Source organism: Falco naumanni, chromosome 1 (genome assembly GCF_017639655.2).
Source record: "Falco naumanni isolate bFalNau1 chromosome 1, bFalNau1.pat, whole genome shotgun sequence".
In the NCBI taxonomy this organism is placed as follows: Eukaryota; Metazoa; Chordata; class Aves; order Falconiformes; family Falconidae; genus Falco; species Falco naumanni.
In genome coordinates this window covers 76,168,368-76,188,591 of record NC_054054.1, presented here as the reverse complement: position 1 = coordinate 76,188,591, position 20,224 = coordinate 76,168,368, and the positions used below count along the sequence as shown (strand labels likewise).

General features: G+C 48.2%; 1 protein-coding gene across 2 annotated transcripts in view; it reads right to left on the bottom strand.

Moving 5' to 3' along the window:
- The window catches only part of MFHAS1 (malignant fibrous histiocytoma amplified sequence 1), a 36,271-nt gene that overhangs the window by 3,171 nt on the left and 12,876 nt on the right, over positions 1 to 20,224 (bottom strand). Inside the window, exons 2-3 of one of the 2 annotated variants that reach the window (XR_005828795.1) lie at positions 2,440 to 2,566; positions 513 to 941 (exon numbers count right to left, since the gene is read on the bottom strand). Coding sequence is in view for 1 of the 2 variants with exons in the window: in XM_040599931.1 (XP_040455865.1) it covers positions 938 to 941; positions 2,440 to 2,566 (131 nt within the window). In the remaining variant the exon portion in view is untranslated. Of the gene's footprint in view, positions 1 to 511; positions 942 to 2,439; positions 2,567 to 20,224 lie in introns of those variants that run through there. The other variant, XM_040599931.1, reaches the window with a different exon arrangement.

The window sequence follows — 20,224 nt, the reverse complement described above, 5'->3', positions numbered from 1 at the left end:
GCCCTTCCCGACATCTGGCCCAGGGAGAATGGCTACTCATGAAGCATGGCTGCCAGGGTGAGCCCAAGGGGATCAGGGCAGTTTGTACAACACATCCACACACTGTTCCACTAGATCTCTGCACGAGGATGAGTGGCTTTGCTAGGAGGAAGACCCAGATCTAGATTTCTACTGCTCTAGCGGCTGCAGTGCACGTAGAGTACCGCAATGGCAACTCCACAGCATGCAGACATGGCAGACCACAGGGAAGAAATGGCCAGTGCTGGGGCCGCACTGACTGCCCTTCTCCCATCCCTGCGTGACTACAACACATTCTTACCACTTCATGGCACAGGGCAATTGAACACACAAGGCAGGAAATATTTCCTAGCCTGCTCCTCCCACTCTGCCAGCCACTGCCCAAGCCTGCTGTGTGGGACACAACAAACTGTTTTACAATGGAGCAATTTTAAAGGCTTCACAGCATCAACCCCCTCCCCAACAAAGCCTTGGCCAACTGCCACAGAACTCACTTGTCCAGGAACAAATCCAGGGAATCCCGCTACAGCTCATTTCAAGAGACTTTCCTCCAAGCAGGTCTGAATTAAATGGTACCAAGAACATTTTTACATTCATCATGAGATCCAAATGGGTTTTCAACAAGTGATCAATGGGTCCACAGAATCCTATCCCCAGTGCTTTCCCTCTGGCCAGTGCCCTGCCATCTGCAGCAATCATTTTGCTTCATGCCTTGTTGTCGTCCCCAACCTCCAGGTGACCGCATCCACTCCAGCCGTGAGGCCCCACCTGGGAGCTGCCCCCGCCCCACAGCGTTTCAGAGTCCATAGTCCCATCGATCCCTGTCAGCATGCAACTCCACAACTGGAGAGATGGGAGCACTGCAGAGCATCAGCCATGTTCTGCCCGGTGGAAAACCTTTGGCACCAGCACTGACGATTTATCTAGAAGAGGAAAGGATAAAGAAAAAGTCATGTCACATAAGCAGCAGGGTTCACAGTGCTTGTAATGAATGACCTAAGACACACAATTTTCTCTAGGTTTCTAAATAAGGAGGGTGGGGTCTTTTAAATGTAACACAGGCCTTTTTAAGAACCCAAGTTCCCTGCCAGCAGAGTGACTGTGAAACTGGGACTCAGCTGTCAGATGTTGTAGAAGGTATGCTGGAGGACATGAGGACAAGTGCACAGGCACAGCTGGACAGTACAGTACAACAAAAATTGCAGCCTCAGGTTAGAAATGTACTGTGCCAAGTACACACAGAGGAGGACCAAATGAAGACAGTGGTGACCTGTGGCTCAGTATCAGGGCGGCTACCTTGTTTGCTGCCCCAGGTGGGCACTTCAATTTCACGCACAGGTCAACAGCCACCCATCACCAAAGCTATTCTCCAGCAGGATGAGTGTATTTTGGGGTGGAAGGGCACTGAACAGGGAGAACAGCATCCAAACCTACTTTCAGATACTGAAGTGAAAGTAACAGGCATTCACACGCAGCACAGCAGAGGCAGCAGGCAATATATTTGGCCTGCTCCTCTAAGCTCCCTGCCAAATTCCCTTGCGCCACTCCAAGGAGAGCAGACCACGGCTGCATTTCTGTTCTGCAAGAAAACCTATGCATCAAAAAGCCAAGGCTGTTCTTGTGAGCGTTGTCCCACATTTGTTCCCACCACAACAGAGCTATGTTCTCCAAGCACATCCCCACTCTGTGGAGTGAAGGACATACAGGCTACGGATACACGAGTGCAGGGTGCAGGGCTTCTGTCCAGAGGGACCTCACCAAGTTGGAGGATTGGGTCAACAATAGTGTTGTGAAATTCAACAAGGACAAGTGCATAGCCCTACACCTGGAACAGGACAACCCCATGCACCACCGTAGCTTGGGGCCCAGTTGGCTTGGGATCTGGTGGAGAACATGTTGAACACAAGCCAGCAGTGCATCTTCACGGCAATGAAAGCCAAGCTGCAATAAGGGAGACTCAGATGGGACAGAAGGAAAGAAGTTCTGTCCCAGGAGAACAGTGTAACTCTAGAGTTCAGAGAGGTGGTGGCACCTCCATCCTTGGCAGTCATCAACCCTCGCCTCTACAAAGTCCCAAGCAACCTGACTCAGCTGTAAGGGTGGCTCTGCTTGGAGCAGGGGGTGAACAGAGACCTCCCGAGGTCCTGCGCTACCTAAACCTGCCCATGATTCTATTATCTCCTGATCTGTCCTGCCCACTATATGTCTTGCATCTGCCACAACACAGCTCAGGGAACACTTCAACCCATTTGACTGTACCTCTTATCCTTAGAGTGGGCTGCCTATACCCACAAATAATTAGAGCAGTATCCAGGCTGTGGGGCTGCTACCTTCCAGAAAAAATGCTTAGTCAGGGCATGTTTTACGTAGGCTTTCTGATGTCTACGGACAGGGGAATGGGGGTCTACTTTCAGGTCTCACTTGGAACAAGGGCTGATCACAGCAGGAGTTGGGGGGTAAACCAAGGCAACATTAACTCGCTCGCTGCCATTCTTGGGACAGATGATCTCCGTCAGTCCCTCTGGTCTCGGCTGACTCAGCAGTTCTCCTGTGAATAAAGGAAAACAATTAAAACATTGAAGCATTAGCAAGGCAGTTTTTGCAATTTTTGCTTTTAGCATGCCTTTCCACTCCCCGTCACCAAGTAAACATCCATGACCGATGCAAGTGAGCACTGTAAGAGGGCTTACTGGTCCTGCAACCCAAGCAGGTCTCATTCGTGTAACCATGGTGAACATCCTGGTGAATACAGCTTGAAGACGTGCTGCTCCACACAAATGTAACATCTGCCATCTTTCCTGTCCCTGCTTTGAATCACTGCACACAGACTTGAAGGCTCCTTAGGGACTCACAGCCTCTAGACGGAGCCTAATGAGCTGCAGGTTTTAGGAGCAGGTTTCTTAATTAGGCTTTGGAGGCAGATGGGATCCAGAAGTTTACCTTCAATCTTCATGAAAGAGAGGAAGCTGACCTGTAGCATCAGCAGGAAATTGGCAGACAGAGAAAGCTACAGATACAAGCCTTATTATTCACATCTGCATACTACAGCCATCCACACCCACAAAGCTACCCAAAAAGCAGCTGTCTTTCAGTTCAAGCAGAATGATGCTACAAGGACCCTGCCAAGACCACCACCTTTAGTATGAACCAGAAAGACGGTTTGAAAGAACTGCCACAGATATATTTGCATCACTTCAGTATTTCTCCTCTAACAAATTCTAGGGGGGGCCCTCAAACCAACCAGGTAAGTGTGCTTGACCTTTTCTGAACATGTATGTCACCTCCTGTTCTTTCCCTGAGCAACCCTGACCATTGCAGCTGTCTAGCTGTTGCTCCAGTACTGCAATTTCTAAGCTGGAGCTGCCCAGGAGCTGCAGAAACCCAGCTGTTCTGTGATGGCTGGTCAACTGTGGGGTGCCTCTCCCAGCTTCCAGACGATATTTAGAAGCAGGTAGAAATACTGAAAGAGGATTCCCTAATGCCCCTCTCCCTGGGTGTACTTGCCACAGCCGCCATGGGGACCGCTGCAGTGTCCTGTCAGGGCTCTGGGCCACACTGCACTCTGCTGAGCATGCAGATCACAACTCCCAGCCGTTAGCTCTTCCCTAATGGAGGCAATACCAGCTCTGCATTGAGTCAGTAGCAGCGTGGGGCTCTCACACTGCATGGTATCCCTCTGCTAAATGAGTTACGTCAGCTCCACTGTTCAAATGCCAAGTTGGCAGCTCCCCGCTGCTGGCACCCTTGCAGCATGTAGTCCAGGGCAAGATGCAGGTCAGCACAGTGAGGGGGGAAAGCCAGGTGCTGAGATGTGCCCAGCTCTGAGGAACGCTTCCCCAGCAGCTTGCTCAGAGCAAGACAAGTTTCCTCCTGGCTCTGCTCCACACATGACTGGCTCCAGGAGGACAGATTCCCCAGCCATCAGCATGCCATCTCCTCAGCGTAGTCCAGCCACAGCTTAGACACCCAAGAGCACCAGAAGCACCTCTTGCTAACAGGCTGGCAGGCAGGCTCTGCTCTCAAAGGCAGTATGGGATGGCAGCATCCATGCCCAGCAGGGGCTCAATTCTTCTGCTGAGCAAGCCCACATTGGTGCTGAACAGACCTACCCGAGGCAGAGGCACCAGGCCACAACTGGCTTGTGCCAGCTAGATCAGTGACTTCTTCTACAGAGGCAGGCTGCCTGTAAGGAGGCTGCTGTCACAGGTCCACATGAAATTCTCTGTACCCATCAATCAAGCAGCCACCGTGAGCTGTTCCCACTTCCACTAAAACACTCAAGACAGACACTCCTTGGACTCCCTTATTTTGAAATGCACTTGCAATAAATTCCTCTGCTGTTACAATAAAGAACATCAGAAAAATGTTTCCCTGTGCCTAGCTGCGATGGCCAGACACCCCAGGAAAAGAAACCATGCCTTGCAGAACTACTGCCCAACCTGTGTAGCAATGGCACAACAGTCAATTCCACCATACCTGAAGCCTGCTACATGCCTCTTCCTTCCTCTCCTCCCCATGCTGTTTTCTCACTTTCATGAAAAAGTAGGTCTAAACCCCCTTGTTTTTTCCAAAGCAAGAACACATCATTTGGTATCGTGAAAGCAGAGGTGAGGGCTTGGCAGGGAACATACACATATACACACAGTTCCTCTGCAAAAATACTCCACTCTCAGGGGCTCGTAATTCCAGTTTGCCCCCATGGTTCACAATTTGAATTCACATTCAATTTGAATATTTACCCTTGTCTCACACCCACACTCAAACCTGAAGTGGCAGAGCAGCTTTTAAGCCACACAGACATGTCTCCCAAAACAGAAGAATCGTGATGGTATTTGCAATTCAAAGTTATATCTGCAAGGCAGCATCCTCAATTACGTGAGCTGTCACACACTGAAAGCAGCATAGCATCCCATCAAGCACGTATGCCACAGGGCTCCGTGTCACCATGATTCCCAGGTTTCAAACCCCAGGCTGACTTCCAAACTGTGGTATTGCTAAAATTACTGAAAACACTGGTTCTGAAAGATGAGTCATAAAATCAGTGCACCATTATGCGCTTTAACAACAGGGCTAATATCCATTAGATCTTAAACGAGAGGAGCACAGTAAGACTGGTCTGTCTGCCTGAGCCTTCATCCCCATTTCCATCTCTCCACTTCAGGAATCCTTAGATGGAGATTTCTAAAACAGAGGAGATTGCTGCAGGGTAAAACAGATGCCTCATTTGCAGGCAAACCCCTTCCCACAGCTCTTCAGTCAAGGCTCCTTTTCTTTATGGCTTTACCCTCCCCTCAGGGCTGCCTCTGGGCTAAAGGTCACCTCACTCTGTCCCCAGCTCATCTCACTCTGTCCCCAGGCCCATCCACACCTTCTCCAGCCGTATTCCCATGTCCTGCTGACATACAGGCTGCTCCCCAGAAGAAAGAATTTTCTCAGAGTTACTGTTACTGGATGAGATACATCACACACCAAGTGGCCAGAAGGTCACCTGGGCATCCTTCCTATTCCTCCCCCTCTCACCTAAGGGGTGTCCTGCTGCCTTCCCACCATAGCATCCTTGTCTTTGCAAACTGCTCATCTTTGCTGCACAAACTCATCACAGTACTAAAGCAGGTGTAACTATCTAAACCATGCTTCACATGACTGCTAAATACAAGCCTGTGCAAATCTCACTGCAACACGCATTTTTCAGAGCTGTAACAAACTAGAATTGAGACACTGCTTGGACGCAACTCTCCCCACCCAGAATCTCATGTTTCTATTCAGAAATTATTCAAACTGCAAGAGATCAGAAATAAAAGTCTTCAAGGCTGCGGCAGGGTGGGAAAGAGATCAAATGAAGTATTGCACTGATACAAAACAAAAAGCTAAGTGCCTGGCGTGCAGTGGTGTTTCCTTGGTTTAACTGTTAAGTTTAAATGTAGCTGGAGCTGCCCCTATCTGCAGTGCTTGTTCTGCCCCTACGTACAGACCAGCCAGTCTGTATTTTGATTGCACATTCCTTCATGAGCATGTCACAAATTTTACTGGAAACCTCAGTTCTGCCTGCCCCCTCTGAAAGCTTGCCCTGCAATAGCACACACACAAACCACAAAGCTTAGTCTTGACGTGGCCTTGGTTTTGACGCTAACTTCCACCGAAGCCACTAAGGTTTTAACCAAAACTCCAACTACTTTGTCTTAAGACTAAAGACTAACACAGTTTTTGAAGTACAATCCCATCTTCCAAGAGACAAATGTGCATCACTAAGATTATTCAGCTGATTTAGACACACGAGCCCTATTGCAAAAGCACTTTAATGCTGGGTACCTGCTGACCAAGGCCTGATTTTTAGATGTGTCTAAGTCCCAGTGCAGCTGACAGCAGACAGGCGCCCACCAAGTCTGGTTAAAAGCACCTGCAAGCAAAACAGCAGATGCTTCTTTGCTGCCTCTCCATTTACAATGGCACAAATGATGCAAAGAAGTTGCATCTGTCCCATGGCCACCATCCTGGCGTTTTGACACAGAAACGGGTCTCCACAACTGGGAAAAATGTGCTGTACAGCAAGCTAAGGCTGAGACACAAACAGAGACCCTGTCATGAAACTACCATGGTCGGTTTTGGCTGCAGCATTAAGCCGGTTTGTAAACTCCTCCAGGCAGATGGGATGAGCCAGTCATGCTGCCCCACACCATTTAAAAGAAACCTGCTACACACAGACAGTCACAGGTAAAGGTAGGAACAAACCTTCAGCAATGCCCAAAGCTCTACCAGAAAGGCCTGTTTCCTCTCAGTCCTAGCCACCTCACCCAAAGCAAGTATTTCTATGTCAGCAAGATCGTCTTCACTGCCACTGTTTTATCCCAGAACAGACACAGGCATGAGCAGCTCTGAGCCACTTGTGTTGGGTTCCTGGGCCAGGCCAACACCTGCAGCCTGTGAGGATAACTGCATGTGCCAGATTGAGCTCAACCGTGTATCGACACTCAGTGCACAAGGAAGACATTTCTACTGCCATACATGCCCAGGAACACAGAAAAAGCACCAGTGTACACTTTTTGGTCAGGTACAGTTATTCATGTTATTTCTTCGCATTGATTTGGGGAGGGATGCCTCCCTTGGAACCCATGCCAGTGATCAGACCCAGGCATGCTGCAAAGCACACTTCACTGGCCTTTAGGAAATACCCATGAAATGCCAGATACTCATGACAAATCAGAGAGCTAGGAGGGAGGCTGACAGCAAGAAAAGCAAGTACTTGCTGGAGTGTTCGATTACTCCACTCTGGCAGCCAGACAAGGCCAGCTGTAAGCCTACTTGGCTGCCTAACAGAGAGAAGGGGTTTGCATGCAAGGAGGAAAATCCCACCCGGACCATTTGCCTTCACACAGTTCCCACTGCCACAGCGGTGCTAAGCGGCACAAGGTTCCCTGTTCATGTGTCAACAATAAGCAGCAAGGGCACAGGGATGAGAGACTCTGCTCCAGCCTGCCATGCCATCTCCTTTCTCTCAGAGCTCCCAAGAGAACACATTTGCAAAGTTCCAGCCTGATGGTGTTTTGCATTTTCATGCTGTCATTCCTGCTGTCAGGGTCTGGGTTCCATTGGCACAACCAGCCAGCAGTGGATGAGCAGGACCCTGACCCTGGCTCTGGTGCTGCTTCTCTCTCTTCAGTCTGCTTGGGACCTTGAAGATACATCACCCATGCTTCATGACAGGGGCACCAGACAGCCAAAACCAAGCTGCATCCACATCCTGCCCAGCCTCAGCACTGACCCACTCACTCCACCCCATTCCCCAGAGCTGCTGTTTTTCCCAGCCCCACTGCTCATTTGCTCTCCTAACCCAAACCCATTCTCGCTCTTCCTCCTTGCTTGAAGGTCTTCAGACACCAACCACTGCAAGTGGCGTTGGCAGGAGATACAGTTCACATCTCAGCCTCAACTGCTTCTCTGTCAAGCCTCCCTTGACCAATCCTTGCTTGCTGAGATCTCTCAGCACAGCACCTAGCAGTCATGCCTTCAGAAAATTAGAGAATAAAGCACTTCAGCACTGCCTGCATACCAAAAGCACATGTCCCATTCTCAGTTTCCAACAGCAGTCAGAAAGCAGAGCTCACAAGAGAGCCTCAGGTCCCAGAACACCCCTCTGCTTCACATGCAGTCCTACCCCCCTTTCACCCATACAACTGCAAAGAGATTGGGGTTGGAGAAGCTACAGCTACTCTGCCTGGCTGTTAGCTGTTTTGAGATTCAACAGCTGGAGTACTTACACAATTAGATCAAACCCATCACAGAGGCAGGATGAGTTGAATAGCCACATGCAGAGATTTCCCCCTCTGCTGTAAGCACAGGCAACACTCTCATACACTGGGACTTTGCAGCCAGCTCTACAGTAGACGAGAAATCTGACAGGAGGCAGAAAGAGGGGGAAGGAGATGGTGTCTCACACCAAGCCTGCTCCTACTCCATGACATTTAAATCTTGTCTTCACCACTCCCTGCTTGGATGAAATGAATTAGTTGCTTCCTGCAAATGTTGCTGTGTATGATGCACAAGCTTATTCTCAAGCACTGCACACAGAAAATACTGCTCTGTATTGGTATGAATTTTTAATATGCTCCTCACAGCACTGCCTGCATGTCACGCACAAAAATATTACCCAGAAAGTTACAACTCTGCACTTCCTTTGATTTATTTCTGAAGTCCTGAGTGACCTTATCTACCTGGCCTGCTTGAGGTGATGTGTGGGATAGAGACCTTCAAGTTCGGACTTAATTTTTTCTCACTGGAGGCTATTCTGGCTGCAAACAACAAAAATAAAGAAGCTGAAAGCAGAGACATTACAAAAGGGAGCAGACCAGGGTGAAATCCACATTATGAACGGAAGTTTCATGAGCCTCACATTGCAGTCCCGATTAAAGAAGCTTAAAACGAGCAAAAAACCCCAACAAAAATCCCGGCCTGTAAGAGGGCCCCAGTGGGAGAGATCTCTGTGGAAAAAAGCAACAGAGAAGAAAAATCTGTTACTAAGCACCAATCACAACAGCAAGCTTGTCAGCAGAGCCATGCATCAGGTACAGCACATGCTCAGGAACACATCTGCCTGAGATAGTTAAAAAGATATAGTTAAAAAGAGAAAAGGAAGGCTTGAAAACAAAAAGCAAAGATTGCTCTGGAAATGTGGAATGGGAAAGGTGGTCAGTTGCAAGGCAAAGGACCATCCTGCAAAGGTGAGTCCCCAAGACCAGAAGCTGAGAGCACAGAAAAAAGGATGTGGAGAGCAATGGAAAACTTTTTTTGCAAAATATGGAAAAGGAACAGACAGCAATTTGCCATTTCTCCTTTGAAAGGTTCAAGACTAAAAATGTCAGCAGTGACACCTTCCTTGAACACAGAGTAGTCTTTTGTGGGTGCTCAGCTCTGCTCCGGAGCATCGCAAGTGCCAGAGGGGCTGGCTCAGCCTTGGGGCTGCTGGCTGACCCAAGCACCACAGAGCTTTCCAGCTTCTGCATTCACAGCACCAGCTGCCTCTTGAACCAGCACCTCATCTCTAGCCTCACAGCTCTCGCTGTGGACATGTGTATGGCTCACCCTGAGTATTTCCCCCAGCTGGCTGCACAGAAGAATGTTTTCCCAAGGCTCTTAATTCATGCCACATGACAGAAACATGAAACGACCTCCGTGATAGATCTCTGGAAACAGGCAGGAGTGCTTTGCAGCTTGGAGCTGATAGGTCTGGGTCAAGCTTCAGGACCTAAATCTGCAGACCCCCGGGCCAGGAACGCCAGACCCTCTGCAGAAGCTGTGCTCTGCTGAGCTCAAGCCCCAGCAGCTTCCCCCACGCAGCTGGTATCACCCTGCACATTACTTCTTGCCCAAGGAGCTACCAAGCTCCTCACCCTGGCAGGAAGCCAGGGGACATCCCAAAGGGTAAGGTGGTCTGCAAGGCCTGCCCAGGAGACACAGGGAGACACATACTGGCAACCACTGTCTCTAAATTTAGCCACTCGGGGAAAGGGAGAGGTCACACAAACACCAGCTAGAGACTGGAAGGCTTAAGGGGGTTAAATACCCTCCTCCTTCCCCAGTCGACAGAGTCAGCTAGCTTATAACCCCTCACTGCCACAGCAGAAGAGGACATTGACACACCTCAGTGGTTACAAAAGCTCTGGGGAGGCCTTTGGCACTGGACGGAGCATACCTCTGGGTGGACAACTTGAGTGGAAAGCATGCTGGATGCTCAACTCGGCAGCTACAGGAGGGTAATTATTCAAAACGCCAATTTACATCTCACCCACTAATTTCCCCAACATGAGTTATTTGAGATCATCCCTTACCAGTGTGGCAGTACAAGGTTTCCAAAACATTAGTTATCTTTTTCTCGGGCACACAGATGCTAACTATGGTTAGAACTGGAATTCAATTAAAAGCAAAACAAAAAACCCCACATGTTCCCCAAACCACATGATTTGGTACTTCCTATCTCCACACCCACAAACCAGGACGGAAAGAGTAGGAACTCATCAAAACAGCTCCATCAAAATAACGCCAGCAGTAGTCACGAAGGTTTGAACCCTTCTGTTTCCTTCTCACAGTATGAAAATAAACAGCTCAGAGAAATAAAGGAGGGTTGATATCTAATTTATTCCTAAGCCAGTGCAGGTAACTGGTCTACCATCAGTGCGGCTACATGATACATGCAACATCTCTCTCCTATTTCTGCAACTCATGAAATACTGAGCACAGAGAGCCTTTATGCCAGGTAACACTGCCATGGCAGCAAGAGACTTGGCATGAGGAGAGAAGGCTGTGACTTTTGACACCATTGCCCCCTCCAAAAAGATGAGGTGGGTGTGTGAACATGATGCCATTTCTCCACTCTGTCCTGTCAAACTCAATCTATTTCAAACAGTATTTCAGCATGAGTAGCCTCCCTTGTCCAGCTTCATCTCTGCCTGTCCTGTTGGGCAGTCCATCCTTCTCCTTGTGCAATGGGGAAGGTGGGAGCAAGACACCTCTGCATGTGACTGACCAGAGCAGACACTGGAGAAAGGAAGCAACCAAAGGGTACAAGTAAACAGCACAGCATAAAGGCTTAGGAAAATGAGGGGGCACTGGAGAAAAGCTGAAATAGGAAACAAAGCATCCTCCAAATTGATGAGTATTTTGCTGCCCTTCTAATATCTAAAAAGCTCCTTGAATTGGCAGGTTGCAACACAGCAATTTCAGACGACTGCAATATAAAGCCATGAAGAATTGATTTGCTTCATTAACATTTTAGAACCTTATTAGCTGGAACAAAATTGACTGTCAAGGCATTTTAAGGCAGAGTCATGGTGTAATGAGCTCAGTGCGAATTATCCTCGTCCCAGAATAGAAACAGGGCTGTCACTGAGTAACCAAGCCCAGAATCTACCTTTTGGTTATTTTTAATTCCACCCCTTCAGTCCTATCTGTCATGAGCACTTTCGCATTCTGCCAAGGCAAGGAAGGCACCAGCTGGAGAGAAAGCTGCAGCCAGCCCCAACCTGTCTGTTCTCACTCAGGAACAGCAAGGCACGACTGCACGCAAAGCATCCACCAGAACGCTAGACACCACCAGCCGCAGCCAGTCCAAATGATAACATTCCCACCAGCTGTGAGCCCACCTTTCCCATCAGTAGTTCCAAAGCTATTACAGGCCCATCACAGAGGAGATGCTGAGCCTTCTAACTGGCTCCATTACCACTGCAGGTCCCACTAAAGGAAAAAAAAGGAGTTTAAAAGAGTTCCCAAAGCCATTGCTATGATATAATAAAGTTAACAGGCAGGGTTCACTGAAGTCTGCAGGGAGCTATCAGGACTGATTAGCATCCTGCTAGTTCTGTCTCTCTGTGTTTGGGTCCCAACACGTTAATAGCTGGCCATGTGAAAAGCCAACCCTCTGGAGTGGGGCTTACAAGACTCAGTCCCATGGACTTCCAGCCTTATGCAACTGATGAGGCAGGGCCAAGTCTCAGCCTGTCCTTCTGCTAAATTTAGAGAATTAGGCAAGCCCGCAAGACATTTTTCCTCACAATAGTTTGGCTACAGTACTGCACCCAGAACTGGATGACTGTTTTTCTGCCTGCTCCAATGAAAAAACGAGGAAGCCTCAATGTAGGTACTGCAAGGTGCACTTGAAGAAAACCAAAGAAAGCAGCTGAGCACCTGACACAGGCTGCAGAACTCCCTCCTGCAGCAGGCTGTAAATTCAAGAAGCTCACAAGGGTTCACAAAGAGACCAGCAAGGTGCCTTTAAGCATTACTAAAGAGACGAATCCCTGTGCTGAAGATAGACAAAGGCTGGGAGAGCACTTGGAATGAGTTTTTTTCCCCATTTGGCTTGCTCCTTCTCCATAAGACACCCATGCATGCCATGGCTGAAGGTAGACTGTGCAGCCCCTCTTCTGGAAGTTCAGCAGAGCCCAGCTGGGGAGTAAAAGACCTGCCGTTTCCCTTGTAGTAGCCTTTTACATTCTGCCACAACCCTCTTTTTTTCTTTTTTTCAATTTACCTGCCTTTTGCCAGCCAAGAAAAAGAATAAATCAAAACACACATGCAAGACATGCATGTACATGTGCTGCCCAACAGTTTTCCCTGAGATTAAATAAACTCCTTCCTGGGTAGAAGTAACTTGCCTCCATGAGTTGCTGCCTGAGGGCCATTCCAAGGCTTCAGTGTATTCTGCAAACTGAGTCGGAGGGAGCTGTATTTTCAAACCTGCATGGTAAGTACTCTCTTCCAGCTCATTTGAGGTGAGATGCATGTGCAATACTCCTCTGTAAACAGATTTCAGTCACTCTAAACCCCTTGCTGTTCAGCAGGACAACCACAGAACCCACTTAACGAAAGGAACAAATTATTTTTTTCCCTTCATCACTGACTAAGGAGCAAAGTCTAAACACTCTAAGTCCCACTCAGGCTCAAATGTTAAATCAAGTAAATGTTTTACCTCTTAATTGAACCAACCTGAACTCATTCCTGTTTTAATGTATTAACGTGACCTTGTATTGAAGCCACTTTACTGTGGAATTCAGTCTATGCATCTACATCACAGAATTTATTCTAGGCTCACACTTAATCGGAGAAAAATGCTTCCTTGGTGCTTATCCTACAAAGCTACCTTCTTCCTGCTAGTTAATAACTAACACCACACTACATGCTGACGACAGGTATAGCTTTAGCTGAGTAGGAACCTGAAGGATCACAGAAGTTTCCTTATCTACAAGGGCATCAGGTCTAACTTGCTTCTCTGCATATGTTTTTTCCCTTTACACTTAAGTTTCATGAGTACATCCTTAGGTCAAGTGTTTGTTCCTTGACAGACATGAGTGTGATGTAGATTTGCATGAAGCTATATGATTGAAATCAGAGGAGCAGAGCACCAGGACCAGCGGCTACCTCTCCTCTTGGTCTCATGAGTAAGGCTGGTGTTCTCTATAAAAGCATTGCTGGTGCACATGGCAGTGCCCAAGCAGCACTCCACAGGGCTCAGAGCATTAGTTTCCTTATGCCAGCAGAGGTGGAGAACTGATTTTGTCTCAAATCTTCTCCATTTGTTGGTTTACTTTTGTACTTTTGTAATTACCAAAATTGCTGTCTTTGAAGTCTGAGTGAGCTGCTGGCTTAGCACTGTTCAATGGTCAAGAACAAAGCTCTGTCTGTCCTTTTACTATTAAGAGCTTTCACTTGTCCCCTTTTCCAGAGAGGATGAGAATGAATCTTTTAAATCTTTTTTTTTTTTTTTTGGTGGTGATTCCTCATCATTTCCAATCATTTAACCATTCTTCTTTGAACCCTCTCATTCCCTAATACCCAAACAGGTAACAAATAACAGCTGTAAATCAAGGCAATATCTAGCTTTTCCTTACGAACACCTTTTCGCCAAGGGAAAGTGATTTTTTTATGGACTTAACATTATTGATTGTTTTACTACTGCTGCTGAAACAAATCCTTAATACTTTTTGTTCTGCCACTGGAACGCCTTCCAACGGTAAGTCATGCGAGTTCATAAACAATAGCTTTGCTACTTAACTCCTGCAGAGTTCATTGCCTGCTAAATGCCATCTGGTCTGGGATTCTCAGTGCCCAAAAATAAACTGCAGCATCAGTCTTTGCCGTTTAAAAATTGCTTCTATGGCAGTTACGTTTGCTACGGAAACAGGCAGGAGCGCTGGGGGCTGTAAAGAACTCATCAGCCTCCCGGGGAGGCAGCACCATTGCCAGGAGAACATTTCACATCGCAGTCTCCTCCGCACCTTTCCAGGAGCTGCCTGCTCCACCATGGGACTCCGGAACAAAGCTCAGCTCCTTCCTGGTCCCCTATATGTGCTGCAAACCTGTCTTTCTTTCAGATTTTCTACAGGCAGCTTTCCAACAGGTGGATAACTGAGCTTAACTCACCAGTGTCATTATAACACAGCTGTGGCCCCCTCTCCTTCAGATGTTTCTCTAGCCAACCTGAACTGCAAGCTAGCTGGCTCTCCTCTGGATGTGCCCAGCACCGATCCCCTCAGAGGGATCTGCCTCAGGAAGAAATAACCTTAAAACTTCCCAGACATTTACTTGTACTTATCAAAGAGGAGAGACTCAAGGAGATCTTAAGCATATGGTCAAGATACCTCAAGAGTGAGGAGGACTACTGGGACTGGAACCTCAAGAGTGAGGAGGACTACTGGGACTGGAAAAGCAGGAACCAGCAGGATGCTCACTCTCAAACTCCATTCGCACTGAGTTCAGGCTCCAGCCAGGCTTGCTCTGAGGGGAGCTGAAGCTGATGTAGCAGCTCACAAGATGGCTTCTGCCCGAAAAACTGGCAGGACACTGGCATACTGGAGAAGACTGCACATTTCCGAGCTACTCAGAGATCACATGTTATTTTATACGCACTTTCCACAAGACAATGGCAGAGCAACAGCCAAAGAAATAAGATCAATTACAAGAAACTCACACAAAAGGCCATTACAAGAGAAGCAAAGAGCATCCCCTACTCATTGCACATCATCCAGGATCCCAGTTTGTTCTGAGATGCAAGAGGCACTGGAGGACCACTAGTGTTTCGGACATACAAAGTTTAAAGGGGCAGCATGAGCCAGACCAGACTAGAAAAAGCCTTTCTTCCCTTCATCACCACTAAAACTTTGCTCTGTGAGGGAAAAATTCAGAGAAAGCACAGCCTACTGACTGCTTCTATCTGCACATGTAAGGATTTTGTATGCTTGGTGCTAGTGGAAATGTGTCCCGCAGCTTTGGACTTCACCAGCATGCACCTGGAAGCCAGAGGCACCTGTGTCCCACATATGTGTCTCCCTAATAGCGTTCCCTCCCACCTCCCTCAGCCTCCTGCATTTTCCTTAAACACACAAGCCAAGAGAACAGTCCTCCAAGCAAGGCAAAGCTTTATTAAAAATGACTTCTGATTAAAAAGGAGTTTAAAATCCTTTTGTAATGATGACCGGATTATCCACATCACGCTGCACTATGCAACTGGGGATAAAGCAGCACAGAGCAAGCAGCAAAAACGTCATCTCCAACAGAGCCACAACTTTGTGGGCAGCACCCAGCTCAAACAGTCACCTGCAAGGCTTAGGTGGGCCTGGGCACACCTGGTATATCCCACAGAAGCAGAATAATGTGCAAGACTTATATGACACAGCAGCTGCAGAGGCTGATTTGCAACATGGCTTTCAACCAGAGGTGCTGTCTCAGGGGAACACTGCCATTAAATACTTCAGGAAATGCAGGTAAGGGTGACAAGCCTCTGACCTGGAGCCTGGCCACGGGTCTGCCATAAAACACAGCAACTTGTCACGCCTTATTGGCAACAAACTAAAGGCTGGGCAAGAACTGCACTCAAGCTGCCCGATCTCCCTACAAGGAGCATGCTGCCAGCACCCACCCTGGTACCCAGGGGGATGAGCAGCCATGCACTAAGCGAACAGCCACGCTGCTCAGCTTCCCCTGGCCGAAGACACTCAGCCACACTTGCAACTGCCAGCTTTTAACATGAAGCACATTTTTAGCACCTGCAAAGTGTGTGGCAGAAATCCAAGTCACAGATTCAGTCAGCCTACTGCACTCCCCAAACCCACCCATCAAGCACCTCCTCTCCTCTCACCCTCTTCTGGGTTGGTTTTTTTGTTGTGGGTTGGTGTTTGTTTTTTTTAAAAAAACTCTGATCCCCGTGTGAATCACCAACTTGAGCATGGTCTTGCCTTGTTTGGCAACATCATCTTAACACAGTGCTTAGCTTCACTGCAGGCACTCAAAGATGTGTATGTGTGTATTTACGTAACATGCTAGGCTCTCTTTTGGTGCAGAAGATAGATATGATTTATTTCAAAGAAGGACACGGAACAAGTTAAAAACAATAGGCAGCTTCAAAAGCTTTGTGGTAGCTTTCTGTTACAAAAGAAAGAAAAAGCTACTTCCCCCCCCCCCCCCCCAGTCCCAACGGAGGGTTCTCAAACTTCCCTTTCATCCAAAAAAGTCTTTACTTTGGCTGAGCCTTTGAGGCACAAATACATTGCTTGGGAAAAGACACACGCAAGACTCAACTCTTAAATCATTTCAGCATCTCATCCTAGGAAGGCTCCAAGCTGACCACAGCAGCCACTCGCTGAGCTGAATTATTTGTCCATGCAAGCACTGGTTAAGATCTTGCCAAAATCCAGTAATGATCCCCTCAGAGTCCGATGGGCTCCCTCTGGGCATACGCACGCTCCTCTGGGAAATGACAAACTTCTCTCCTTACTAAAGCTGGCATGAAAACATCACCAATGGTAGGTCACAAGCTTCTTCACCAGCATGAGCAACACTCCTTGCCCCAAACCCCTGACAGTACAGGTTCAGGTACACAGACCTGACTGGACCTGTTAGTGAGGAGAAAGCATACAGGAGCTTCATTCCCTACATAGTCTCTGGCCCCATCAGAACTGAGCAAAAGCACCTAGAGATGACCAAAATTCCAAAGCAAGGCTCACACTGCCTCCATTTTCAGCCACTGAATGTTTCTGCACAACTGTCCACCAGAAGCTTAAAAAAAAATAGTAAGCAATAAATTCTTGCTCAGCAGACCTCAGGGATATGGCAGTCAGCAAGCAATGCCATGTCTTTGCAATGTCCCAGTTATCTGCCTTCACTCCCATCTCAATGGGAAAGCAGGCGTGGGATGTTCGGAAACAAGTCAGAAGGCAGCGGAAGCAGAGCAGTCAGCTATACTAAAATATGAGCTAAAGTTTCACAGAGCTAGTTTTAACAAAGGAGCTAGCTTAAAACAAACAAACACAGTAAAAAGGTTTGAAAGCTCAAATTATATACTCCTCACACCAAGAGCTCAAGGTGCCTCTGCAGGGCATGATTCCAGCAATGCATTTTCAAGCCTGGGATTGCTCAGCCCTGGTCCCTAACAGGGTACAGCAAAAGAAAGTCCATGTACTGAAGAGACCTGTGAAACCAGAGGCATGACTGGTTCCCACACGAACTCCCACTGCATGCAGCTGTATCCCTACTTTGGCCCCAGTGGAACCATCTTCCCTAAGCTGTCCTCCTAGAATTTGCAGGGGGAGGACGGGGACACGATGATGACATGTGTGTATTTAACTGGTATCAGAGTGAAGTGCTTACGGCTACCTTTTTCAACAGCTCTTAGCCCAGAGCAAGGTGAGGAGGCCCAGCGACCCTCTGCCAAGGGGACAGGGCTCCGAGAGCTGTGCAGGAATGCTGGGGGGCCCCGACCCAGCGCTGGCATGAGCTCCGTGTGAGCAGCCAGCCCCGAGAGCCCTGAAGCTGCAGCACGGCCGCCTTACTTCACCAAAACAAATTTCTCCTTTCACACCGTAGCCATCACTTAGTGCCCAACCAAAATAGATTTAAGCTGTTTCACAGTAAAAATAACGGTGACCAAGAAATGCTATGTCAGATCACAGGAAGGGGAAGCTCTTCTTTAATAGATTTCCTGAATTTAGCCACTTTGATAAGCCAGTCATATGCACATGAGACTTTCCCAGCGTGTGCATCGTTATGTGAACTAAAAGCATGAAAATCTCTCTCAGACAAAGAAAGAGCCCGCTCAAAAGGAAGATTTAGAGAAATGCACAGGGAGCTGAAAACTCATCCGGTTACGCAATGCATGTAAGTAGGGCTGGTGCTTGCTGCCGACTCCCTGGTTTGGAAACCTGCCACCAAGCACCCTCTGCTTCAGCACATTCAACCTCATGCAGCAGTTCTGCCTGTAACATTGTGGTGGGTTGACCCTGGCTGGATGCCAGGTGCCCACCAAAGCTGTTCTATCACTCCCCTCCTCAGCTGGACAGGGGAGAAAAGATACAACTAAAGGCTCATGGGCCAAGATAAGGACAGAGAGAGATCACTCACCAACTGCTGTCATGGGCAAAAGTTTAATTTATTACCAATTAAATCATAGAAGGGTAATGAGAAATAAAACCAAATCTTAAAACACTTCCCCCCCCCCCGCCTCTATTCTTCCTGGGCTTAACTTTACTCCTTATGTGCTCAACCTCCTCCCCCTGAGCACTGCAGGGGGACGGAGAATGGGGGTTGTGATCAGTTCATCACATGTTGTTTCTGCTGCTCCTTCCTCCTCGGAAGGAGGGCTCCTCACACTCTTCCCCTGCTTCAGAATGGGTCCCTCCCAAGGCAGACAGTCCTCCATTAACTTGTCCAATGTGAGCCCTTCCCACAGGCTGCAGTTCTTCACAAACTGCTCCAGCATGGATCCCTTCCGCAGGGTGCAGTCCAGGAATGGACTGCTCCAGCACGGGTCCCCTACAGGGTCACAAGTCCTGCCAGCAAACCTGCTCCAGGGCTTCTCTCCATGGAGTCACAGGTCCTGCCAGGAGTTGCTCCAGCATGGGCTTCTCACGGGGTCACGGCCTCCTTTGGGCACCCACCTACTCTGGCTGCAACTGCTGTTGTACAGGGTTTGTTAGTTTGGTTTTCCCCCTCCTTCTTAAATATGTTACTCTAAAGGTGCTACTGCCATTGCTTGTTGGCTTGACCTTACGCAGCCACAGGTCTGACTCGGAACCAGCTGGAATTGGGTCTATCAGACACAGAGGAAGCTTCTAGCAGCTTCTTACAGAAGCCACTCCTATAGCCCTGCCACTACCAAAACTCTGCCATGCAAAACCAATACAAAAAATACAGCCACACACAGCAAGGGGACAAGAAGCACCATGCAGACCAGGAGAAGAAACACACGTAAACCCCTCCATCTCCTCCTCTCATTGCAGCAGCACAGACTTAGCAACAGGGTAAGTCTGTGGCTCCCTCCCCACCTGGGATGCCCCAGCAGCATGGAGAGACGTCCACCTGCTTGCTGCTCTCTGGACACAGCATGCTGGCTTCCTGAAGATACAGCCCACACCACGCTTCCCCAGGAAAGTCAACCCATCTGGAGGACTGCTGGGCGATTACTTTGAGCAAGCACTGATTATCCCAGCTCTCACTGCTTGCTCCTGGTTGGGTGGCTCAGCAGTATGACAGTGCAAGATGGAGTCATCCAAAACGGATAATGGTGGGACAGAGACTGGCTACCTCTGAGCCCACATTAATGCAGTGGAGGCCAAGCCAGCAGCTGTACCCTCAACCTACAGGGCTCTTTAAAACCAGTTCAGGCCCAAGAACAGCTCCCCATCATTAAGAAAAAGTTTGGCACCATACAGTTGTTGCTCAGTCTGACACCAGTTTGTCTGGATATACAATTCCCCATGCCCTTGGGCAACTCCCAGGTGAGTCTGCAATTTGCAGAACTCTTTCCAAGTTACATAGCTCCTGACAGACAAGTGCTGCACAGCTCAGCTGCCTCCTTACCATCTCCTCTCCTGCGAGTCCCAGCATGACTAAAACTCCCTGCTAAGGAAGGTCATTGCTCCTATAAGCCTCTCCTTGCTACACAAATAGAGAAAAGGATGAGGAAGGGGACACCTAATTTATGTAGCTGCCCCAAGTCCCTTTTGTTCCCATATAGACAGGGCCCAGCTGCTCAGCTCTTTTCAAGGAAATAAAACATTCCCTATCACACACTGCAATAAATACAGCTGCATCTCACTATCTGTTGAGGATGTAATAATGAAAAGTGCAAAGGTTAGCAATCTGACAGACAATTATGCTATTTTTCCCCATAACGTGGCAGAGGAGAACATGTGTACAGACTAGCGAAGCTATCCACAGTATAAAC